Source organism: Panthera tigris, chromosome A2 (assembly GCF_018350195.1).
Source record: "Panthera tigris isolate Pti1 chromosome A2, P.tigris_Pti1_mat1.1, whole genome shotgun sequence".
Lineage (NCBI taxonomy): Eukaryota > Metazoa > Chordata > Mammalia > Carnivora > Felidae > Panthera > Panthera tigris.
Genome location: NC_056661.1, coordinates 125126416 through 125153407, shown reverse-complemented (window position 1 = coordinate 125153407; position 26992 = coordinate 125126416). Strand labels below are relative to the sequence as shown.

At 35.2% G+C, this 26992-nt stretch overlaps 1 protein-coding gene across 6 annotated transcripts in view; it reads right to left on the bottom strand.

The window, feature by feature from the left end:
- Positions 1-1831: 1831 nt before the first annotated feature.
- Positions 1832-26992, bottom strand: part of SEPTIN7 (septin 7) — a 116973-nt gene continuing 91812 nt past the window's right edge. For 5 of the 6 annotated variants that reach the window (XM_042969903.1, XM_042969920.1, XM_042969895.1 and 2 more), the window contains 7 exons: positions 25753-25849; positions 24321-24372; positions 18576-18701; positions 10986-11006; positions 7979-8114; positions 3693-3832; positions 1832-2668 (listed from right to left, as the gene is read on the bottom strand). In XM_042969903.1, coding sequence (XP_042825837.1) covers positions 2629-2668; positions 3693-3832; positions 7979-8114; positions 10986-11006; positions 18576-18701; positions 24321-24372; positions 25753-25849 — 612 coding nt within the window. In that variant the 3' untranslated portion in view covers positions 1832-2628. The remainder of the gene's footprint in view (positions 2669-3692; positions 3833-7978; positions 8115-10985; positions 11007-18575; positions 18702-24320; positions 24373-25752; positions 25850-26992) is intronic. The other variant, XM_042969927.1, reaches the window with a different exon arrangement.

Here is a 26992-nt window from a genome sequence, read left to right as displayed (position 1 = left end):
CCTTATGTCCTGAGTATTACATGTATTGTGAATGATCATACAGCAGTTCTCAGAAATCCACAGGCCATATAGCAAAAATAGCCCTCAATATGCTTGAAAAGCCTGGAGTCAACAATCAAAAGATCCAGTAAGGTTGTACAGGTCCTGTATCAGATTCAGGTAAAATCCTTAGGTGTGATATGGATAAGATTTGTGCCAGTTTTTACGAGGGTAGTAGAATAAAGGTGATTTACAAACTTACAACAAGATACAGAATTTTTAAATGGTAACTATGAGAACCTGTTTCTAGAACTCTAGAATTAATACTTCACCAGTTAGGCAGGTGGTCTATACAAAGTTTTTCATTTTGCATCCTCCAAATTCAGTAGGTCGTTAACTCCTTAAAACCAAACCTTTATGGTTATAGGTGTTAACCCAATCTCACTTAAGAACCAAAACAAACAAAAAACTCCTGCATATTATACCTATAGTTATTCTGGAACACCTGATTCTAGTCTTAGAATAACAGGCAATTTATTTTTAAAAAGCCACTCACACCATGTATGTTCTTCAACAGCAGAAGGCATTTTAGGATTAACAAACCTTTTCCAAGACAATTTTTAGTTAGTGACGGCCATCAAATAAGAATAAATCTTTATTGCAGTATTCCCAAATCATGTTTTAATGCCTCATGAGACTTACTTTAAAAATAGTAACTCTCAGGGTGCCTGGGTGGGCACCCAGTCAGGTTTAACCCAGTCAGTCAAGCGTCCGACTTCGGCTCAGGTCATGATCTCACAATTTGTGAGTTTGAGCTCTGTGTCAGGCTCTGTGCTGACAGCTCAGAACCTGGAGCCTGTTTCAGATTCTGTACCTCCCTCTCTCTCTGCCCCTCCCCTGTTCGTGCTCGCTCGCTGGCTCTCTCCCTCTCAAAAATAAACATTAAAAAAAAAAAAGTAACCCTGGGGTCAATTTACATATAAACTGAAGATACTATAACATAAATAATCTTCCTAATATATGTTTTACATTTTAGATCTATTTTTTTTTGAAAAGCAATAAGGATCATTTTAAGCATACTGACTTATTTAAATCCTTCAGCCTGTGAAACCAAAAATATTGGCTCGTAAGAATTAGCAGTTACTTCCTTCTGCTTGGATCATTAATTTTTAAAAGTAACAAACATGGTGCAACTTTTTTAGGTAATGAACTGGGTTGCATTAATTATATTTAATATACCATAAAGCATTATGTTAAAATCTACATCATTGATCTTTAAATTGCACCACCTTCTTTCCAGTTACAAAATTTCAGTTTCCAGGGACTTGAGAGTTCATCTAATGTGAATGAGTTGGGATTTCTTCTCAGAGGTATAAACATTAATGAGAGTAATGAGTAGAGATAACTGTACATCTCATAAATTAGAAAAGCAATACATTGACCATATTCTAAATGAAATAAACATACAATAGAAAAGAGGAGTTACAATTGTGGAGGAGACAAATTCAAGTTGAAGTTTCTTCCCAAACATATTCTATTCTTGTATATCAACTGTAGAATATTTAAGAGCCCACACTCTATTACATCACAACATTGTTTATTATGTGAATTTTTTACAATACAAACAAAAAAAAAAATACAGAAATGCAATATATGAATACAGCTAAATGCAGAATGGTGACTTTTTTTTTCTTTTCAGGAGGCCATGATTCCCATTTCTAGTAAAATAAAGAGACTGCACATAGGTAGAAACAGGTTGGTCGTTAGCTTCACAATTTTGCCTAGAAATGATCTATAAATGCATTTTTCCCCTGCTACTTACCATAAAGTGTAAAAAGGGAATTAAAGGAAAGTTTCCTTGTTGGTTCCTACCATATGAAAGATGCTATATTCTATTTTAGCAGGGCCAATATATGGAAAATACCTAAATAAAATGTTATTACAAAAATGAAGCAGTAATGAGATTCTGGCTAAAGAGGGTACTAAATGAGAATAACATATATTTAAAGAATCCAAAACAAACAAATAAACAAAAAAAGGTTGTTATAAAAAAGCTCTAGGTGCATTGTAAGCATATAGGATTTTTTTCCATGTGTATTTTTAAACAATGGAAGTGTCAAAAAATAGGGTCAACTGTGTTAGACTAAATTACATTATTGTATATGCTGCACTGAATGGAACCTTTGTATTATAATTATCATAGAGAAGCATAGTTTGCATCATATTATGGCAATTTATCCTCAATGAAAACCTTCCAGAGTCCTTTTATTTTGGAATATCTTGTAAACAATCAAACCACCAGAACATGATTGTACAACAGTAAAATGTTTTCTTGCATTAAATTGAAGACATCTGTTTAATAAAAAAAAAAAAAAAAAAGAAAGAAAGAAAGAAAGAAAAAAAAAGAACAAGAAAAGAAAATGTAGGAAAGGTACTTAGAGCTGTTAGTTTCTAAGTACACAACACCCTAGACAATTCAAGGCATCTTAATCTCCATCAAGAACAAAAAAATAATAATAATTTTTGTCATGCTGTTAAATCCATCATTAAGGATAAAACTGGTGCAAATTGGTCAAACGGATCCAACAAACACTGATGTCCAAGCTGGCATATTGGCAACTAATACGTAACTGGTGGTCAATAGAGGGTTTAAAAGATCTTCCCTTTCTTCTTGTTCTTTTCCAAGGTTCTAAATGATTCAAGGAAAATAATCAAAATGAGTGGCCATGTTATAAACATTAAAGATAACATAAGATGGTAGCAATGGCTAACCCAATTACAACTGTTAGATTTTCAAACACTACCTTTTTTTAGCTTAAAAAATTATCAGATTTAGAAGTGAATGACGACAATACAAATCTGTAACAGACAATCAAATTTTGACCAAATTTCAGGATAAACACTAAAAATAGGACAGAAATCCAGTTTTAATGTAGGAGAACAATTCTTCCCAAATAAGAGTGCAAACTGAAAAAGATCAACTGACATCAAATAGGGTACCTTCTCTTCTACTGCTATTTGCATTCTCAATTACATTTGCTTTTACAAATAGATTTTCCTTTTCACTGGGGAAAAAATTAAAAGAAGGAAAGCATTATAGAACAAATGTCTAACCTTGAAAATATTTAGCAGTGAGGGTAAATTGTAGAATTCTTATAGGGATATAACTTTTCAGTTTTAAATGGGACTAACAAGGAAAAGAACAACACCAAGGTACAAATATTACTAAGTTTTGTGTAAATTAAGAACAAGTAATTGATCAGTTGTATTTGAAATTACATATCCAATATTTTACCTTCAGAACTTAATCCTAAAGAAATAACACAATTAAAACATAGCCCTAAATTGTATAAAAGATTTTTGCAGCAGTGTTTTCTATGCTTGCTGACGATCGAACACAACTATTATGTCCAACAATTGAGGGGAGGAGGTAAGAAATTGATTATGGTGAGTCAAGTGGGGAGAATGTGATGAAGCTACCAAGTTATAATTATGAAGACAGTTAAGTAATGGAAAATGCTTGTAATGAAAAGAAATACTGTTAGAGTAGACAGATTGCATCCATCTATGTAAAAATATTCACCCATGAAAATAATTGTGGTTGTGTGATAATGGGTAGTATCTTTTAAAATGCTAATATTGTTAAAATAAACAAGACAATAATTCCTTGAAACATTAACATACACATTTCTTGGGAATCTGATATTAATTACCTGGAAGAGTTCTGTTGTTCTAAAATACGTTGTTGGGCTTCCCAGTTTGCTTTCTCATCTTCAAACTGACGACGTTTTTCCTCTAATTCTTTGTGCTGTGCTTCCAAGTTCTTTTTCATTTGCTCATGGCGCCTTTGGAGCTAAATCACAGCACGATATATAAAATAAAACTATTTAAGAAATCAGGAACAGAAGTAGGTTTCACCCAGGCATTCTAATGTTAAAATTATGAGCACTGAGTTCTTGTGCTATAAATTCAGAGTACCACCTGGAAAGCACTGTCTAGGTTTTCTTCTCCTATAGGAGGCCAGTGACCCAAGAGAATAATCTTGGGAAATAGGAAAAAAAAGTACAAAAAGTTTACAGTTGTGTTGCACTTTACAATGGACGTATCCTATCTTTGACCTCACTTTTCATTATTCATAAGTATGTAGAAGCAAGGCAAATAAGACATCACTGTCCCCATTGTATAAATGAGTAAACAGCTGCAGAGTTTAAGTCCCTTGCCCAAAATCATTAGCCAGAAAAATAGAAGAATGAGGATTTGAACTGCCTCCTAATTCTAAACTCAGAAAGCTAAGACAAGTGGAATGAAAGCAGGTATACATAAAGACTTAAATTTAGAGCTCCAAGATCATAGGAAGCTCCCCCAATTCTTATAAAGCAGTGGTTTGTCAAATATTAATTTTCATATAAATCACCAGGAGTGCTCTGTTAAAAAATATTGAACCCTGGACCTCACCAAAACATGCTGAATTAGAATCTTTCAGTGTTAAGATTAGAAATCTGCATTTTCAACAAGCCCCAGAGATTCCAATGCAGGTGGTTTTCCTACACTGAAAATCAATGCTGTATAAGAATGCTAAGTAGAAACACTCACGCAAAGTAACTGCAGAAACAGAGAGCTCACCTAATGGATCACTAAATAATGTCACTTATGCACTAGTCAGTCTATTTCTGAAGAAAATAGTCATTAATAAAAAAAAAAAATCAGATTAAATCTAAATACACTTAATACCCCAAAAATATTCAAAATCTTCAGATGTCTAGGAATCATGTTCTACTAATGATCATATTACATCAGTGAGTTAACATCTTGAATTTGGATTATAATGAAATTTTGCATAAAATTTATTTTCTCAATTATTTTGTAAACCCACAGAGAGGGACTTCAAATTTACTCCTACTGCAAATATTTCATGCAATTCCTAAAAAATAAAACCATCTAAGATAAATTTAAGCAAACATGAGTCAAATATGCTATGATCATCTTCCTGATCATAGCAAACAAGGTACTAAGAAAATATCAGAAAATAGAAATGCAGGAAAATGCCTTTAGTTATAGAAAAAATGCAAGGGAATCAGAAACACACAATTCACAATAGTTACCTCTGAGAAGGAGAAAAAGTGCTACCATAGGCACACAAGGGCCTCAAATGAACTAATGAAGTCTTAGTTTTTAAGCTGGGTAGTTAAGTTCACGGATGTTCATCATTTTTGATGTGTAAATTTCTGTTGTATGTAAGTATCTTCTGTGTTAGTTGCATGTAGGTAAGAAGTACAGGTTACAATCCCTCTCAAGAAACCCTTGGGGTTATATGTCTTCCAAACTTCTGAATACTTCAGATCTTAGAATGGCAACACTACTTAGAAATATATACATACTACATTTGCAAAACACATCCTGGGTTGTCTAGGGTAGCACCTATAATCAAACACATTACTATTTTTTTGCAGTAAATTTTATAAATATTCACATCAAGTGGAATAAAACTATTAGTTCTATGTCTGGTTTTGCAGTTTTCAGAGCTTGTCAGGATTTAAGATTTGAAACTATGAATACATGACCGTGGATTTATCTGGTGAATAAGAGCAAACTTAAAGAATTAAGTGAGTTCAAATAATGGCTTACAACTATACATGCAGCACTGACCAAGTTAATTTATCCTTCCTCTCATGAAAATAAAAGGAAGATGGACAATAGTATCTACTCCATAGGGTTATGGTGTGGATTTAATGACATAACACAAGAAGGGTGCTTAGTAGTGCGCCTGATGCCCTGTGCTGCTGGACATTAGCAGCTATGCCTAAACAAACACTTTTAGCACTAATGAACTTGAAAAAAAAAAAAAACAAACCTATTAAGGTTAAATAGGTTCCTTCACCCATATATTTATATACTTAACATGGCTTACAGTATTAGGGGAAACTTGGCCAGATTTCTTTACAGGTTCTTTCACGCTAAGAAAGATTTCAGACTTCAAAGAGTAGTTAAGTTTTTCAAAACTGTTTTCACCATTTACAGAAATCATAAAAACTCTTGAAAGGTTCTTTGGCTACAGTTTCATAATTATTTCTTTATAACATTTACTCTTAGGAGGAAGCTCTAAAATATGTCTATAGTAAATGTAAATTCAACTACTTTTAGATTTTCAAAGAAATCTTGAGTTTGGAGGTAATGCAGACTCTTGATTATTCCTGTTTTTATTCCCCTTCTGTTACGGACTTTTCCAGATTATTCACTAATTAACGAAAGGGTACAAACTCTTAGATTTAATTTAATCTCCAAAATGTCATCTTAATAACAGGTGCCAGGGCTGCTATTCCTGCAGTCTTCTGAGAACTCAAACAAGAAGGAACTATTCTGTATCTCTGCTGAATTAAGCCTATAACAAATATAACAACAGTCACAGTTGCTTTTTTTTTTTTTAAGTTTGTTTATTTATTTTGAGAGATGGAGAGAGAGAGAGAGAGAGAGAGAGAGAGAGAGAGACAGAGAGAGAGAGAGAGAGAAAAAGAATCCCAAGCAGGCTCCATGCTCAGAGCAGAGGCCAACCTGGAGTTTGATCTCATGACACTGAGACCATGACCTGAGACAAAATCAAGAGTCGGACACTTAACCAGGTGCCCCTGTCTTGTTTTGTTTTGTTTGTTTTTAAGAAATTACATGTAAAGCCCAGTAATTTAAGAGAAATTTAATGTGGAATAAAAACATTTCTTTAAAATTTTTCAGTATTTTACTCACTCCATGCATTCTATTTAGTGCATTAAAATACTTTGTTAGATATTTAGTCAAAGAGGGTTTCCGTATTTTATACAGTAATTACAAAGGCAATGAGATCAACCATAAGGATGTAACAGAATAGATCTGAATCCCCTTTGAATTTATTTAGATACAAATATTATTAGTGGAGCCACATATAAACATAGGGATCTCACTGAATTTTAACATTAAAGGTCACTTAAAAAAATATTTCATGTTAATATCTATCACACCAACTACTTATTTGATAGAGTCTCATGTTAGTGCTTTTCCCCTCCATCTTTCACTTCTTGAAGGAAATGTAAGGGAATGTCTTCAAAGTCTTTTTGATTAATAAAAACTAAATGCATGCCTCAACATCTATAGAGGGATTCCAAGGTCGTAAAGAAGCTTGTTGGGATGCTTTGTCACTACTCTACCAATTTTGTAACACTAGCAATTACTCTGACACTATATTACAAATAAGCCCAATTCATTTACAGGAATATCACATTCCTTCATTTTCTCTCCTTTGGCTGTTTGTTTTATCCTGGCATGCCCTTAGTTCAGTTAAGGTTCTCTCTCTCTCTTTCTTTCTCTCATTCATATGCAAGTAACTCTGGTTGATGATGATGATGATGATGATGATGATGATGATGATGATTATTATTCTAATACTAGTTTTTATTCTTACATCCACCCAAAACTCTGATCTTTACTTTTCTTACACTGAATATAAGGAATAGCTTATAATTCCACTTCTCATAATTTGCTCATTAAAACTCATAATTCATTATAATTATTCTATTATGTCTTCCTACCAAGTATATGTGTTCAAATACTAACATATCAAAACATACGTTATTATAAACAAAGTACTTGCTTTTATTTCTCCATTGTATTACACTAGGGCAGTGACCCTAAATTTTTTTTAATGTTATTTATTTTTGAGAGGGAGAGTAAGTGACCACAGTGGGGGAGGGGCAGAGAGAGAGAGAGAGGGAGACACAGAATCCAAAACAGGCTCCAGGCTCCGAGCTGTCAGCACAGAGCCCGACGTGGGGCTCGAACGCACGAACCTTGAGATCATGACCTAGGCCAAAGTTGGACGCTCAACTGACTGAGCCACTCAGGCGCCACATCAGGGCATTATATTAAATTTTTAAAAATATGTGTAGAGAGGTTTTATTATCTAGACTACTGAAGACCTTTGTCATTTTAAAAAGAAATACTGTGTCCGTAACGGGACAACGTTAGGCTCTACCTCAGCTTCCGAATCCTTCAGTTTTTGAACTTTTTCTTTGACCTTCATCTCAAACACCTGCTCCATCTCCATCTCCATCTTCTTCATCTTAGCTACATGCTCCCTTCTTTCTTCTTCCATTTGTGCAAGAGGGCTCCTGTTGTGAACATTAAGGATAATCATCAGAAGTCCAAAAATGAGAAGTATGATACAAAACTCTGACACGGCGATGAAAACAAATGAGATGCTGTCATCACTAAATTCTGTTTTTTGAAAATAAGCTTGAAAATGATTTTTCAATTATTCTGAACACCATCTTAGGTGACACAGATCACAGATTTGAAGTTTTGTGTATAAATGCATTAAAAATTCTTTAGAAGCTTCAAAAGTTGTATTTCTAATCTAGAATTTCCTTCCAGTTTTATATTTAAACTGGAATCTCTAGTGAACAATTATTATGAAAAGAGACATGAATAACAAACTGTTAGCAGGAGGTTTCTCTAAAGCTAGTTAGTGCATACCAATCTAAAGATGACACATAAAATAAACTGTAGAAGGAAAATGGAAAGGAAACATTCCTAAATTATACTCACAGCATGGAAAATGAGAAGAAAATTATTTAATTTTGTACTTTCAACAAAATTTTATTTATTTTTTGTATTTTTTATTTTTTTACATTTTATTTATTTTTGAGAGAGAGAGAGAGACAGAGACAGAGACAGAGCACAAGTAGGAGAGAGGCAGAGAGAGAGGGAGACACAGAATCTGAAGCAGGCTCCAGGCTCTGTGCTGACAGCTTGAACTGACGTGGGGCTTGAACTCAAGAACCATGAGATCATGACCTGAGCCGAAGTCAGACACTTAACTGACTGAGCCATCCAGGCACCCCTCAACAAAATTTTAATGCGAAAAAAGGAACTGAGCTAATGAAGTTAATATACATAGCCTATTTGTAGTTCTAAAAATTTCTAAGTGTTATAATCTCTTCTTCTAAGACAATTACTGACATTATAATTGTAAGTTAATTAACACCAATTCAGACTTATTTTAGTAACTGAATTGACATGCTGGAAATGACTACCAGTCAATACCTAGAACATTTTTCATTTCTAGGCCATTTATGGTAATTTCACTGATTATGAAAAGTCATTCTACCTATTTTAGTGTCTAAAGTTTCTGTCTTACTTTAAAACATGTACTGGTGATAAAAAACACATACATAGATGCATACACATGAGAAAGAATCAGAAGCAAATAAATATCCTAGTAATTTTTTTTTGAAATGCCAGAAAACAGACACAAGCATAGTTGAATGGAAGTATTTCAGTCTACTAACATTAAGGTCCACAGGCTCAATTCTCTACACAATTTTGTTCAAAATTTTCATGTTGAAAAATACTGCAGATGAGCTTTATATAATGGCTAGCATACTCACAGACACAAGGGAACATAAAATTATCAGCAACTTACTATAGTCCCAGGGAGGAAAGAAACATGTACTCTGTGGCTTTGAGGATCTCTGAAAACTATTCAATACACTAGAGCAACCTAAAGAGGCAGGCCTTCTTCTGACTTTGTTGATAAAACTTGTTTACTTTGCCTCCACATAAACAGCCTTTGACCACTGAATTGTATATTTAAATTGGTGAATTTTATGTCAGTAAAACAGTTTAAAAAATTAAATCATGGCTTATAAACAAAAACAAAATCAGGCCTTGGATTTCACCCATAACCTCTAGGGTTAGTCACTTTAATCCTGATGTGAGACACTCTGATTATGGTAGATTTCTCTCCTAATGAGGCTGAGTATTTTTCCAGTACTCCTCTTCCCCCTATCAAGGAGAACGACAAAAGAGCTTGATGGAATATATTCAACAAGAGCAACAGGTCAGAACACTGGCTATGGATTTTTCTTACCAAAAAGGGAGGACAAAGCCATGAAGCACTGCTGTGATCAAGATGATCTGTTTTTGCAATTAGTGTAATCTAGAATAAAATGCTAACTGAAGGATAGTTCTTCACCAAAAGTAAACTTACAAACCTGCAGTATATTTTAGCAATTAAACAATTAATCAGAAGTTCTGAAAATGAAACTAAACCAAACATTAACTTAGAACAAAAACCTGCATTCAAAAAGTGAGGTCAACTGAACAAAATTGTTAAAAATTTTTTTAATGTTTATCTTTGAGAGCGAGAGAGAGCGTGAGCGCACGAGTAGGGGAAGGGCAGAGAGAGTGGGGACAGAGGATCCAAGGCGGGCTCTGCACTGTCAGCACAGAGACCGATGCAGGGCTCAAACCCATAAGCCTTGAGAGAACATCCTGAGCTGTAATCAGACGCTTAACCGCCTGAGCCTCTGAAATAAATTTTTAAATGTAAATATCATTATTTCATTAAAAGTTAAGGCCCTCCTTGATAATGTAGTTCTCATATCTATGGCAGGTGTTTTGGTACAGGGGCTTCCAATCTCTTGAGCAGAGTGGCAATGAATCCCCTGAAATGACACACTAAACATGTGTGTCCATGCAAGCATTCTTCCGGTGAGAGGGTCCAAAGCTTTTGTTAGATTTTGAGTCTATAAACCTCACTTATTCCATCTCCCAGAACATTTTTAGCCTCTAGAAGAGAAATAATCTAATAACTATTTTTTTAATGGACAGTTTTAACTGAATATGTATGTTTAAGCAACTGAGACTATCCAACAATATTGGCGTAATCTGAAAACATAGTTCAAAACTGTATAGTAAATAAATTAGAAACTCAGACTGATTTTAAAATTAAATATATATTCCTCCTTATAATAAAATGCTCATTTAATTTTATCCTTGGGAGGAAAAAGGCAATTCATGTAAATTCAAAGAACTCATGGTATAATTTGCACATGAAAAGGTTACCAGCTAACCAAAAGTAACCACTGTTATTTTGATTTTTATTTAGATAACTCTAGGTGGAAAGACTATATTTTGAAATTTGCTTTTAAATTCTAAATTTATTAAAAACCTTTACATCTTAAAAGAAAAAAACTTACATGCCTTCAACTGTGTCATATCTAAAAGAACAAAAAACGGAGACTTAAAACACTTAGAGTAAACCACACTAAAAGCAACAATTAAAGGCAAATTCAGAGACGTCACAATTAAGTAATTTAAAGTATGTGCCCTAAAGCAAAGTTTATGGCAAAATTTGTTAAAGTTAGTTAATTTCTTTCCCAAAATTCTGTTAATTACTATACCAAATCATTATGAAAATAAGCATGCTGTGCAATTATCTTCTGACAGCCTGCTCAAATTTTTAAACCTATTTAAATACATGTACTTCCAAAATAGGAAATATTTACAATATTTCGTATCTGAGATACTTTAAGTTTTTCAGCCTTGTAAAAATACTTGACTCCTGATCAAATGAACTGATATTCCAGTATTATAAAAAAATGGTTATACATATCTAAAATAAATTTTTTTAATCCTCTCATCAGTAAAAATGATCTTTGAAATCTTAAATTAGCACCACATTTGTAGTCATCGTTATGAAAGTGATATTTAGGAAACTGTAATACAATATTGTGCTTACAATGTAGGAAACACAGGAAGAAGGATCACTTTTTTTCATCACATTATTTTTTTCCAAATAAAACCTTTTTAACTAGAGGATCAGAAAAACCATTTAAATTGTATCATAGCCTAACTGCTTTAAAAAAAATTTTTTTTTTAATGTTTATTTATTTTTGAGAGAGAAAGACACAGGGTGCCAGTGGAGGAGGGGCAGAGAGAGAGGGAGACACAGAATCCGAAGCAGGCTCCAGGCTCTGAGCTGTCAGCACAGAGCCCCACGTGGAGCTCGAATCACAAACCCTGAGATCATGACCTGAGCCAAAGTTGGATGGTTAACTGACTGAGCCACCCAGGCGCCCCAGCCTAACTGCTTTTTAATGGGAAATTGTTCTTTACACACATAGACATGCTAAAGCTTATTCACTTAAACTTGTCAGAGAAATTTAAAGGGACTCAGCCAAAGAAATGAAAGGGCCAGGTAAAAGTTTTTTTTTAAAAAGGAAAAAAAAAAAGTCTATAACATAACCTGAGTATCATGCTAAATCTCCAAAGATATAACACAGCTCCTCCTAGGGATCTCTTTAAAGGTTTATGGTTCCTGAAAGCCACCAGATGATTCACCCTTTCATGTGACCAACGAAAAATGACAGCAAGGACCACACAAGGCTGACCTAGTAAGGTTTTACTGTGGTGGTGTTACATGACCCACATTTTGAGTGTAAGAGAAAACAAACACATTTCATTTAAATTATGTGTGGTCTTTCCTGAAGAACACATTAAACAAATACATTCACATACTTTTGCATCAATGGTTAGTAGGCCACTGTGGAAACAGACATGTAGCAATTTTCATACAAAAATTTTCAAAGGAATTTCATTTACATGGATTTCAAAGAGCAATAAAAATTTCCAAAATTTTTGGGAAACAATAGTTACCAACATTTTATTTTGCCAAGTGAGAGCATTAAAACCAAAAGTAAACAAAACAATATTCTACTACTATTATATTTTCATGAAAGGACGTCTGAACAAAGGGTAAAGGATACAACTGAATAAATTTAAGTCTTTGAAAAAACTTTGGGAAACTTCAGAAAACTGTCTTTATTTCTCTTTCAATGAAAACTCTGTCATGTACTAAGGGCGCTCTAAAAATCAGCCTTTGAAAATAAGTATTTTTAGTCCTTTCTAGGAATCTTGTCATCCATAAAGTTTTCCCAAGCTTACAGATGGAGAAGGCTATAGAAAACAGAAAAATAGTGTATGGGAAAGAGGAACAGGGTATGCCCAACTTGAAGCAAGGTATCAATCAATGATAGACAACAGTTCATGAGAGTTACCAATCAAATGTGGTTTTAAGTAAAACATACAAAAGAAGATCAAGGAAAGAATAACTTTAAGAAGCACGTTTAGCAAAAACAAAACACAACAAAACAAATAAAACCTTCCTCTTACTGGGGATCACCTTTCTTTCTTTAAGAGATCTGCCATCTGGATATGGCTAATTCTTCTCTCTTTTCTTTTACAACCCCTTGTTCAATCTTCTTTGATCTGGAACTTGACCTCCCTCTCTGTTCCTTCAAATTGCCTACCACCCTCCACTCTCCAGTCAGGGGTGAACAAGATACACTCGCCCTGAGGATTTAAGAAGTACTTAAAATAAATGACTTGGTATTTTCTTTGCCAGATACAGGCAATACCTGAATAGCTGCTAGGAATAGTTCCCACTTTTCCAGACTTTGACCTTGAGACAAAATAGCATTTGATGAGATAAACTCAGCTACTTTTCAGATTTTAACCACATAATCTAAATCTTGGTTTCTTCCCAGTTTTACTGAGACATAATTGACATATAATACTGTATAAATTTAAGATGTACAATGTGATATCTAAATCTTATTTTATATCCTTCCAAAATATAATCATTCTAGGACCACTAACCTAACAAAAAGGCATATTTTCAGCTATACAAACCAAATATTTGACCACTGTTTAGTACACTCTACAGTCCATCCAAAACTGCCTCAGAAAATTAAATACGAGATTATTTTACTACTAAATGCTTAAAAAGATAGCTTTTATTCTAAAACTAAAGTGTGATTAGCACTTTGTAGAGTATACATTACCATATAAAGGTCAATATAACTAATTATTAAAAAATCTTTGTTTTTGAGAGAGCGCACATGCACACATAAATGGGGGAAGAGCAGAGAGAGGGGGGGAACAGGGGATCAGAAGCCGGCTCTGCGCTGACAGCACAGAGCCCAATGCAGTGCTCAAACTCACAAACCATGAGATCATGACCTGAGCCAGACGCTTAACCGACTGAGCCACCCAGGCACCCCTATAACTAAATTTTTAATAGATTTGTACATGTATAAATATTTTATGAGGGCAGTGGAAAATACACAGGTCCATTAGCAATCAGCAGATAAATAAATGACCTTATTATCAATTTTCTTTCTTTCTCAAATTGCCTGCAGATGCTATTTACAGACTACGCAAAGTGATAAAATGACAGCTCTCTGTTTTTAAGAACCAAAGAGATTGTCCAGTTCAATGGTCTTTAAACTAGGTTCTCCGTTTATATGAAGTCTTCCAAAGGTTACTTGAGCCTCTGCAGTTTTAAGAGAATCAATTTCCAGATCCTCAACTTCCATAAAGTCTTGCCTAAAGTGATCTGCCTGAAAATTTCCAAATTACAAATTTTCAAGTTACCGATAGCTCACTTTACAGAAGACCTATTCCCTCTTAACCAGCCCTTAAGCTGAGGTACACTGTCCTAGGTATATCTGGAGGTGTAAAACCCTCCAGGTGACAAGAGAAGTCTTCTTCAGTGATTAATCAAAGTACTATAACAAAATTCCATACAGTGTATCTCCCAGTATTAAGCATGCTTCGAACAAGCTAACTGTGATGTTAGCTGTTAGTAATGCAGTATTTGGGTCCATGCTGGGATGCTGAGTTCAGATACATAATGGAGGGAGGTGGTTAGAAAAGTGGTAATTTTTGTTTAATTACTCTGACTCTTCCACTCCAAACTCCCCACAACCTCAACCTCTCCCTGCCAGTATTATCAAAGGATGCACTGCTATGGAGGGAAGAGTCCCTTGAAAGCAATACAACTAGAACATCACTAAGAAGCCTAAATTCACATTTGCTTATATCACGTTTAAAATTTTTAATGTTTTATTTTATTTTTCAGAGAGAGAGAGAAAGAGAGAGAGAGAGTGCACGCACACAGGCGAGCAGGGAAGGGGCAGAGAGAGAGAGGGAGATACAGAATCCGAAGCAGGCTCCAGGCTCTGAGCTGTCAGCATGGAGCCCGATGTGGGGCTCGAACCCACAAGCTGTGAGATCATGAGCTGAGTCCAAGCTGGATGCTTAACTGACTGAGCCACTCAGGCACCCCTACATCACCTATTTAAATATTAGCCATTCTTTTCAGTTCCTCATGAATCAGTCCTTAGTTTTTAGCACGTTAACATTAGCTAAAGCACAAGTTGCTGATACTGATTTAAACAACAAAAACATTCAGCTGCAATGATTTCTGAAATTGCTAACATTTTCAAGATAATAGAAGATACAACCAATAGATAAAACGTCCAAGTGACTTCCTTCAGATTCAGTATATTACTCAATAAAGTAGTAAAAACCCAATGTAATAAATCATATCAATATCTATTCTAATCATGCCATTCCCCAACTGGTTCAATCTTTAAAGATATTTTTCTACTTACTATTAACATAAAATAGTGTACTAACTCCTCAGGCAATTTGCTTTTTAGCAGTACAGATATTTTTATTACTTTCAGAGACAAAGTTTGGACATGATTCATCTCATTAAGAAACACATTTCCAACAGAATTCTACTTTTTATGTTTTTGCCTCAGTTATATAGTTTAACTCAAGTAATCCACACTAGAATTCTACTTCTGCAAAAGAATTTTTAACAACACTGTAAGGTTCACTATTTTTCTCTGAATTGCCTTACCTGAATCCAACAGCAGAAATATCACAATACCACTATTTTAAAAGCCTTCTATTAGAAATGTGAAAACAATTCCTTATTTCTAGGACATGAACAAATGTTTAAAAGAAAAAAAGTCACACATTAACTGCATACATTTAAGGAATAACATGTACTGATAGCACATTCCCCTTTCACATATAAAATTATCGGTGGCTTTAATTACACATCGTTTTCTTTTAAACAATTAAAAAGTCCCTAAGTTAGTAAGATGCATTTAATTTTTTTTTTTAAATGTTTATTTATTTTTGAGACAGAGAGAGACAGAGCATAAACAGGTGAGGAGCAGAGAGAGAGGGAGACACAGAATCTGAAACAGGCTCCAGGCTCTGAGCTGTCAGCACAGAGCCCGACGCGGGGCTCAAACTCACGGACCGTGAGATCATGACCTGAGCCGAAGTCGGACGCTTAACCGACCAAGCCACCCAGGCGCCCCCCTTTTTTTTTTTTTTAATTTTTTTTTTTTTAATGTTTATTTATTTTTGAGACAGAGAGAGACAGAGCATGAACAGGTGAGGAGCAGAGAGAGAGGGAGACACAGAATCTGAAACAGGCTCCAGGCTCTGAGCTGTCAGCACAGAGCCCGAGTAAGATGCATTTAAAACGGATTAGAATTTTATGAACAATATTTACTATGATGGAGCCTTATGTTTTTGTGCTAAATAAAGCTGTTGGATACAAATGTTGCTAAAAACAAGCAGATTAAAAGTCTTTTTCTTACTCACTAAACCTTATCTCAAATAGAATTTTGTATTTTAAATGTAAACAAATTGTTGAAATATTAACCAAATCAGTTTTTAAAACAGCAGTAGTAAACTGTTTCGCAAAGCATACATGACTAATCACCTGTATCAGAACCATCTAGGTCGCTTATTAAAAATATAAACTCTCAAGTCCATCCCACATCTACTGAATCAGAATCTCTTGCCAATTTTTAAACCTAGAAATTTACCTTTTTAACAAGGAGATCCTTAAAACCAGAAAACACAGGAATTGATCAGTAAAGTTCCTCAAATATAAGCATGTTAATAGCCTAAAAAGAAATTCTACTTCAAAGGGTCTATGACCCCAACATCATTAGCAAAATATAGAAGGAAATAAACATGAAGTAAGATCTAAGATCAGTTGTAAAAGAGAACTGTTTGTGTCTGCCAGTGACTAATAATGCTTTGTTTGCTTTCTTCTGGAATTTAGGGCCATTGTGGAGACATAACTAAAAAAGAAAAAAGGAGCATTTTCTTTTCCATTTTAAGGAATGCTGACCACTATAAAACATAGTACTATACTGCCACTTTGCTAACTTGCCTTTTTCATTACTGATACAGATGATCCTTCAGGATCATCCTCTGATGGTAGATAACACCTGCTACAAATGTATACACAATGTTAAAATGGTTTTCATAATCCTTACGATCTTCAACAGTCCCAAATAAAGGAAAAATGGGGCACAGATACTGTTAGCAAGAACTCCGCCAGCTAACTCACAGGCCTCCTCACACACCTCTTTCTCCCACCCCATCATAAACCACCACAGCTTGAGATACGGACTAGCTCAGCAGGGTGACACTACACACCCTGCAGTCACTGACACTACTCTAATAAGCAAGAGAAGAAATCCAGACTCAAGCTAATTTACTCCCTGGAAATACCGAATAGGAATGGAGAAGGTAACCAAGACTACATTCATCTAAATATTCCTTTTGTTTGGTCCTGTCCCTTGTTTCTACACAATGTTAGTGAAAACTCTGCTACCAAAATGGTTTATTTAAAAAGACAAAGGGTAGAAGCTCTATATTTAGTCTCCATAAAGAGACTATAGAATGTTTATCTTAAAAGTAAAATCAGTTAAGAGATCTTGGTAGTAACTGTTCCCTGACCTTAAAAAAAGTGTATTTGCAGATACACGTGCCCCTACGTTTATAGCAGCATTATTTACAATAGCCAAGATATGGAAGCAGCTCAGGTGTGCATCCATAGATGAATGGATAAAGAAGATATGGTGTGTACACACACACACACACACACACACACACACACACACACACACAGGAATATTATTCAGCCGTTAAAAAAAATAATGAACTTTTGCCCTTTGCAACAACATGGATGGTGCTAGAGAGTATAATGCTAAGTGAAATAAAGTCAGAGAAAGACAAATACCATAGGATTTCACTCACATGTGGAATTTAAGAAACAAAACAAAAAAGGGGCACCTGGTGGCTCAGTCAGTTAACCGTCCAACTTCAGCTCAGGTCATGACCTCACAATTCATGAGTTTGAGCCCCACATCAGGTTCTGTGCTGACAGCTTGGAATCTGGAGCTTGCTTTGGATTCTATGTCTCCCTCTCTCTCTCTCTCTGCCCTTCCCCTGCCCCCTCGAAAACAGATAAACGTTAAAAAAAAAAAAAAAAGAAAACCAAACAAATGAGCAAAGAGAAAAAGAGAGAGAGATTGAGAGAGGGAGAGACAAACCAAGAAACAAACTCTTAACTGCAGAGAACAAACTGAGGGTTACCAGAGGCGGGGGGGGGGGGGGGGTGGGGGTGAGTGGAGGGATGGGTTAAATAGGTGATGGGGATCAAGGAGAATACCTGTCGTGATGATGAGCACTGGGTGATGTAGGGAATTATGAATCACTATATAGTACACCTGACATGAATATAACACTACATGTTAGCAGACTGGAATTAAGACAAACTCTTAAAAAATGTATTTGCAGAAGGAGCCATTTGATTTCTAATTGAGGTTCTATTAAACATGTGGTATATGGATTATAAGTACAATGGCAAATGACCAAAAGAGAATGCATGGCTCTTTCACTTAAGGAGCAAGGTAATAAAATACTTCCTGTGAAAATTAAGTAGTAAAATACAAAACTGCCAAAACAAAGTTTAACAACAATAAATTTCTGCTATTGTGCATAAAGACCATTAATCCCGATTTTCTAATGAGTAGCCAAGAACTTGACGAAAATGAAAACAATATGATTATTTACTTACATAAATGATACCTTTTCTGGAGGAAACAAGGTACACTTACTTGGTAAGCTGCCCTTTATTCTTGTTATTATCAACTCCATTATAAGTCACAGCTGCCAGTTTTCTGCTTCGGTAGTTCTCATAGTGTACATTATTAGTGACATCTTTCAAGTCCTGCATGTGTGTTCTGTCATAAATAAACAACATATCAACAGTTTGCTTCTATGAAGAAAGCCTTGATATACATTCAAAATTTTCCAAAACAAAAATTTCTAGACCTAAAATAAGCAAAAATACTATTCTTAAGGAAGAACATTCACCTATCTTCACTTATACTCAAGGCAGAGCAAGATACAATATGCTAAACCTGAAACCAATGGAAATTTAGGTTCCAAATGAAAGTTTAAGAGTTCTAAATCTCCTCAAAGTATGACACTTCTACAGAAGAATATTTACCCTTATAGTATATGTCTTATTTTATTAGAGGAAGATTAGCTCCTGCCAAAGCTCATAAAACATAAGAGAAATTGGTTTTCTTTTAGCAATATTATTAAGATTTGAGCTTTTACCGAGGTAATATATATGGATACTTTAGGTCACATATCAAGTTGGATTCAAACCAAGGAAAATAATTTAGAGCATATTCCTATTTCTTCAAACTGTTCAGTGAATGTGATATTTTGGTTAAATGAATTTTGCTCATAGCATTTCTATTATACATAAAATCAATACACATGAGATGAATTATACAATACAGGAGACAATTTCATCATTCCTTAATGATTTTAGACACTACAGACACTCTGAGCTGCTCTATGGTTCCCTTTACCTGACCTGGTGTAGCAATACTCTGATTCATCAGAGTCTCCCTTTTCTCATCATCCATTCCTAACTCTGCCATACTTCATCTTCCATGCCCACCACTTTGCCAAATCTCCCTTCCGGGAAACAAACATAAAGGTGCACCGTATTTTTATTTCTCCGCTATCCAGAAAACATGTACTTTCCCTTTATGAACGGAAGGTGATTTTCAATTACCCCGACTCATCTTCTACTAATGGACATTTCCATGCAATCTCTGATAGTTTAACTCATCCTAAGGGGTACTTCTCGGTTTTCCTCAATTCTCATTTTCTTTATGCTCTTTTCTTTGTTGACTTTATCCTCTTCATGGCCACTACCCCTTTCCATGTCAGTCAAGTCAGGTAGCTCTTTATTCCTAGAATATCCAGCGGTTGAGATGGAATAGCTCATGCTAATTTGTCACGGATTCTTCAAACTTAAGAATCCTACTGCTTTGAAAGCTCTTCCCAGCCTTGAAGTTGAGTGACTCAAACCCCTAACAATTTTCTCCTTGGTGGTCAGTCATTTTTTGGTACCAGTATATGTTATGGATAACACCACACAACCTTTTCAACTTTACTATAAGCTGCCCTTTGTAAGAAATATTTTTGCCATCACTTCTTGTACTCTTGAGACAAACAGCATATAACAGGCGGTTTTAAAAAATTGGTAACTAAATATTAAAGCTGAGGTAAGATAAATACTGTTGATTTTCTGGAACAAATTACTGTTACCAGTTTCTCTAAGTAGAGAATAATAAAAACAAATAACTGTACCAATATAAAAATACTTGTTGTATTTTAAATATAGATTACCTCATTATGGAATCACTCAAAAATCACCACAGGACCTGAGGTGGAGCACTTAGTAGTTGAAATACAAGATGTGTAAAATAAAAACAAGGTGAATTTATTAACTGTTTAAGCAAGCTATTTCTGTTAATGTCATCTAACATTTTAGATAATGAAAGATTTTTCCCTTTCCCTAAAATAACCTTCTTTATCATACCTAGTTCAGATTTTTTTTCAGGATATAATGGGTCTCTGTTTCCACCTATTTAAATATGCTTCACTTTATTTTTATCTTTTTTTGAGAGAGAGAGAGAGAGAGAGAGAGAGAAAGAGAGAGAGAGAGAGAATGAGAATCTTAAGCAGACCCTGTGCGCCATCCCATGTCCCTGGGATCATGACTTGAGCTGAAATCGAGAGTTGGACACTCAGCTGACTAAGTCACCTAGGTGCTCCCACGTTACTTTTTAAGATTCAACTCATTCCTCCACTCTTAAAATCAATAATTAGCAATAAGTTTCCTCCAGTTTCAGGAACTTAATCATCTTTTCCATTTCTCACTGCTGGTATCATGGCCCTCTTTTCTCTCCTTTTGTTTTCTCTCTCTATTTAATTTCTGCACTGTCCATCACCACACTCTGAAAATATCCATTATCAAGTTTGTCTCCTTTCCATTGCCTTCTTTGGTTTGCCTACAACAACAGCCAGTTCTCTTAATTAGCAAAATGACACTTCTTTGAACTTGGGTCTTTCTTAGAAGCAACCACTATTCCTAACTTTAACCTGCAAGATTGCAATTACTTGGAATTTATAGACCTCTGGAATACTGGTGGTGATGAGATTTCCTTGCTTTAAGTACCCATTAAATATCTACTAGGTGCCTTACAAGACATGAGCTACATTAAATAAAAATCTTTCTCACCTCTACTACAAACCTACAAGAAAAAGTAATAAATCAAAATATTCTTAAGCGTCTCATTTTCAAACTGTAATACTCTCCTTTTCAAGGATGTTGTAGACACTTAAATGTAAAAACTGCAAATGAAAAATTGTGATAAAAAGTAAAGTAAAACCATCTAGCATAAGTAAACATTTATGCTTTAGGAAGAAAAACAAATGTGCTGCAGCATATTGAACAAATAAATGAGCTTCTCATTAAGTAAAATCACCTAACCATCTACCTCAAGGAACTGAAATCAACGTCTTCGCCATACTCAATGATAAAAATATTAAACAGGACCACTCCCAATCTTACAAATAAGCATCAGTGAATGACTGTATTTATTCTAATCGATGTTAAGACATCTATTTCTATGAATCCTTTTGTATCTGACCCACTCCATGAAATATACACTTACTCTAAATTCTTTTAATCCATCTAAGTAATCATTTTACAACACATATCTGCTTTATATTATGTAACTTCAGAATTTTTTATATTTTCATACTTGTATGACTGTCTTGCAGCTTTCCTATGCTCAATCTTCCTGCAGGAATGGTCCGTTTGTTCTGCAATACTTTTATCCTAGTGAGTCCCACTCACCAGCTGCCAGGCTATGTACCTTCAAATGTTCAAAGTCTGGCTTCGAGCTCAGTAATTAGCCTTCCCCTCCACAGTATTTTAGTTTTGCAGTCAATTATTGATTGCATATTTAAAAATACACAAGACGGGCTCCTGGATGGCTCAGTTGGTTAAGCATCCGACTTCGGCTCAGGTCATGACCTCACAGTTTGTGGGTTCGAATCCCACATTGGGCTCTGTGCTGACAGCTCAGAGCCTGGAGCCTGCTTCGGATTCCGTTCTCCCTCTCTCTCTCTGCCTCTCCCCCGCTCATGCTCTGTCTCTCAAAAATAAATAAACGTTTAAAAAAAAAAATACACAAGACCGGGGCGCGCCTGAGTGGCTCAGTCGGTTAAGCATCCAACTTCGGCTCTGGTCATGATCTTACGGTTCGTGAGATCGAGCCCTGCACTGGGCTCTGTGCTGACAGCTTGGAGCCCAGAGCCTGCTTCAGATTCTGTGTCTCCCTCTCTTTCTGCCCCTCCCCTGCTCTCACTCTGTCTCTCTCTCTCTCTCTCAAAAATAAATAAATATCAAAAGAATTTTTAAAAATAATAAGATAAATAAAAATAAAAATACACAAGACCAAGTTATAGAATACCACTGTGTCAAGCATGGGGCAAGCTGCAGAGATTTAAAATTGGGGGAAAGAATAAAATCAGAGAGAATGGACTGGCAATTAATATTTATAAAACATTCCTGGGGTGTTTGGAGGCTCAGTTGGTTAAGAGACTGACTCTTGATGATTTTGGCCCAGGTCATGTCACACAGTTCGTGAGATCAAGCCCCACAGGGATCCACACTGACAGCATGGAGCCTGCTTAGAATCCTCTCTCCCTCTCTCTCTGCCCCTCCTCTGTTCATGCATGCTTGCATGTGCTCTCTCTCAAAATAAATAAATAAACTTAAAAAAAATTCCCTACATATATACTGTTATAAGCAATTATATTATTAATTCTTTTGAAGTCACACCTTAAGAAAGGAAGAGAAAGGGAATAGTTCATGATAGAAACTGAAACGGTATATTCTCAAAAGTGAGACAGATGGGCCCCCTCTCACATGCATCTGTTCTTCTCCCACTGTGTGAGGCCTGGCAACCCCAACAACTGAATCAACCCTATCCTCCACTTCCTACCTAAAGCACCTGGTCATAAGCTCCTTTAAGAAAGACTAACTACATAGCAATCTCTTTGATCTCAAAATTCACTGTGATATTTAGTATACTTCTGGAGGTAGCAGTTTGACTCACTTAAACTTCCCTCCTGACTTGTAAGAATAACTTTACTGTTCCATGACTTCCGATGACCAACAATATGCAAGTTAATACTTCTAAATAGATAAGGATACTCCTGTGCATTAGGAAACTGCATGATAGTATGAAAATAAATAAACCTCAACTTTAGATGGCCATCCAAAACTGGAGGTTGAAAAGAGTATGTGGTGAGGGCCTGGAGAAGTAAGCACGATGGGGGTGCAGAGAAGTGGGGAAAGGGTGTGAGGTGGCAAGAGGAAAGAATTTATCTCAACATGAAAACACTGAGGTTTCTTTTGATGCCCTTTCTGTTTCTTGCCCACTAATGTCTCTTCTATTCAACTTTTTCTTCATGGTTTCAAGTCCCAGTCTTCTTTTTTTTTTTTTTAATGTTTATTTATTTTTGAGACAGAGGGTCAGAGAGAGAGGGAGACACAGAATCTGAAACAGGCTCCAGGCTCTGAGCGGTCAGCACAGAGCCCGACGTGGGGCTCGAACTCACGGACCGCGAGATCGTGACCTGAGCTGAAGTCGGCCGCTTAACCGACTGAGCCACCCAGGCGCCCCATCAAGTCCCAGTCTTCTAATCAGGATTAGTTCAATGTCCTGCTCTCATAGGCTTTCCTTCTCTTTCATCAGCTGCACAAGGTACAATTTAGGAGTAATGTTTTCTCGCCTGGGAGGAAGATCAGTTCTGTTCACTGTGTCCTAGTACCAAAAACACCCCACTCACCAGGCTGGATACCGTTTAACATTCAAAATCTAGTTTTTAACTCAAAGCCTAGCCTTCCCTTCCAGGTATCCCAAGCTTTTCACATAAAAGAGCAAAAGCCTTTGCCTTTCCATCTTCCATCTCAACATGAAGTATAACAAAAAAAGAGACTCATTTTCCCACAGATTGCTAGTGACACAGCTTATTTTGTATTTTTTGCCAACAGCTTTAAAACCTGGCAAAATAATCCAAGTTGTCTCCAAGCAGTGCTTACTTGAGTGCTAGAATGAAGATACCAATTTAAGTTAGCTATATTTTAAAAAACGAAAATAAAACAGGGGTGCCTGGGTGGCTCAGTCGGTTAAGCGTCCAACTTCGGCTCAGGTCATGATCTCGCAGTTCACGAGTTTGAACCCCGTGTAGGGCTCTGTGCATGACAGCTCTGAAGCAGGCTTCAGATTCTGTATCTCCTTCTCTCTCTACCCTTCTCCCAGTTGCATGCCATCTCTCTCTCCAAAATAAATAAAAAACATTAAAAAAAAAATAATAAACAAATCAGCTACACCTATAGAAGACAAAAATAAATCTAATTCTAACTTTATTTTGAGAAAGAAAAAAACTTACATAATTTAATCATTGCTCAAACTTACCTTATCAACATATTTCTTAGAATTGTGAAATCACAATGTTCACCATTTTCAACTATATAAAAAAAAAGAAACAACACACTAAGCCCAATATTTTCAAAGGAAATTTCACAAAATGCTGGAGGTAACAATGAGAGAATATGCAACATTTCATTAATTTTTCATTACTCTTCTTTAGATCAATTTTTCATTCAAGTTTTAACACTATAACATAGTACTTAATTTAAGGGCATGCCAGACAAGTGTACTCTAATAGTATTTAGTGTAGTTTAATCTTAAATGATAAAATATTCAAACCTAGTAAATGAGCTCTACAGAAAAAAAAATTTTGAAATTTTGGAAGGGGACATAATGTATCCATTTGTAAACAGAATATATTTGTTCTATAATAAAATGTATTTTAAAAGTTTAGTACTAGGGTGAGGGGGAATGACTTTAGTAGCCAAAATAAAAATGTGAGTCAGTAACTTTAAGGTTCTTTATTTTAAAGAACTGTATCACTAATAATAACATTCTGGTGGTAAAGAGGGGACTAAAACTAGAGAAATAAATTCTTTAGCACACATTTCTAAGGACTGTGTAAGTTCTAAAGCCTCAGCTCAGCAACTGAAAGTTACCTGAGGATGACACAGAGGTGGGAACAAGTATAGCCTCACTGATAGGGAAAGCTGCTGATAAGGACAATAACTTAGAACAAGAACCAAAAAATTACAGAATTTTTCAAACTAATACTAACAAGTATAAAAATAATCATGACTCAATCTTAGTTCCAAGTTACTATAACACAGAAGACTAGATATTAGGTTAAACCAATATAACAAACACAAATCTGGGGAAACATGTCTATTGCCAAGAAGACTTCTGAAATTTGATGCTATAAACTAAGATTTTATTAGTATTTAAAACTCTCTGCAAAATTAGTAGAGTATCTCTTAACAAAGAAATTTTTTTTATCCTAAAAATGTGATGCCAAAAAAAGTTGATTTTTATCCCGAGAAAGAATATTATGAATGTTTTCATTCAGTTTGAAGTGAAAAGTTGTTCTCAATCATTCCTGAAGGTCCCAGACCCATCTGAGACTCAGATAAAAGTGAGTCCTTTTCTCTGAAACTGTTTTCAAACAGTAAAGAATTCTTACACTTTAAGTATGTTTTCAAACAAGAAAACAGGAGTAGAGTTAATGATGGGATGGAGGTGGGAGAGTGGGGCACCGATGAGTGACCTGGAGAGCATTACAATTAGGATTTAGCGCGTGCTTGCCTGACCTGACAATGTACAGAGTCTGAGAAACTAGAATGTACTTATGAGCAAATGAGGCTAAATGAAACTGAATTCAGAACTATCTTTGAAAATCTAGAATATATCAATGTGAAATACAAATATTTGATCACACTGTTAAATCTTATAGAAAGTCATTCATTGAAGAAAACCTTACCTTCAGCAACACCCCAAGGATACTGCCTTCCTCTGACCCTTTTGCCATTAACTTCAATGATAGTATTACTACCTACCACAGCAAGAGGTAAACGGTCCTATAAAACAAAGTTTTCTTGTTCAAATGTATCTCTGTAGTCCTCACAAATTTAAGAATAAAGAAGTTTATATTACTCAACACATTACCAAAAAAAAAAAAAAAAAAATTACCTTGACAGTTTCTGTATTCACTTTTATAAGGCATTCGATTACTATTCAGTAAACTGTCATTACATGGATTCTCACCAATATAAATAAACAATGAATAAAATTATATTTTCTCCGAAACTTTAAAAATCCTAAGGCACATATACTCCACTCATCAAATTATGTTAAAAAGTCATCCCCCAAAGAAGCTGTCCCATATTGAAAAAAATTCAAAGGAAATAAAAAGTGTATCAGCAGTTAGAGGGAAAACATGAGGCTTGTAACTAGCATGCTCATCTATCACAAACCAACTCTAACAGCCCTGGAAGCATGGAATATCATACATGCTAAACTCTACCTTTGACAGTCCAGATCTGGGGTTCTGGATTTGTATTTATCCACACTTAACTCAGAGTACAATCTTTCAAAATTCTTGTAGCTTCCAAAAATATTTAATAATATATAAAATATATGACTACTTTATAAAACCTCAGAAACTCTTCATTGGTCAGGTACATGTATTTCATTATTCCAAGGTAATTATTTGCTTATATAATGCCATTAATTAATACATCGCTTTTAGGTCTAGACTAGTACTTAGGAAATGACTATAAATTAAAAATACAGGGGCACCTGAGTGGCCCAGTCAGGTAAGCATCTGACTTCAGTTCAGGTCATGATCTCATGATCTGTGAGTTCAAGCCCCACATAGGACTTGGTGCTGATAGCTCAGAGCCTGGAGCCTGCTTCAGATTCTGTGTTTCCCTCTTCTCTCTGCCCCTCCTCTGCTCAAGCTCTTTCCCTCTCAAAAATAAATAAATAGACATTTAAAAATAAATAAATAAATAAATAAAAATACAGAAAATTATGTTGGTATAGGTTTTGGTTGTTTTTTATAAAAGACCAAAAAAACCCCATATTTTTGTCTGGCTCTTAAAGACTATACAAAAACAGTGCTTAGGAACAAGTCCTCTCCATTCTCATTACATATTTTTTTAAGGAGGAAAATTACACAATATAAAACCAGTTAACTGAAAACTGAAGACAGATTATAA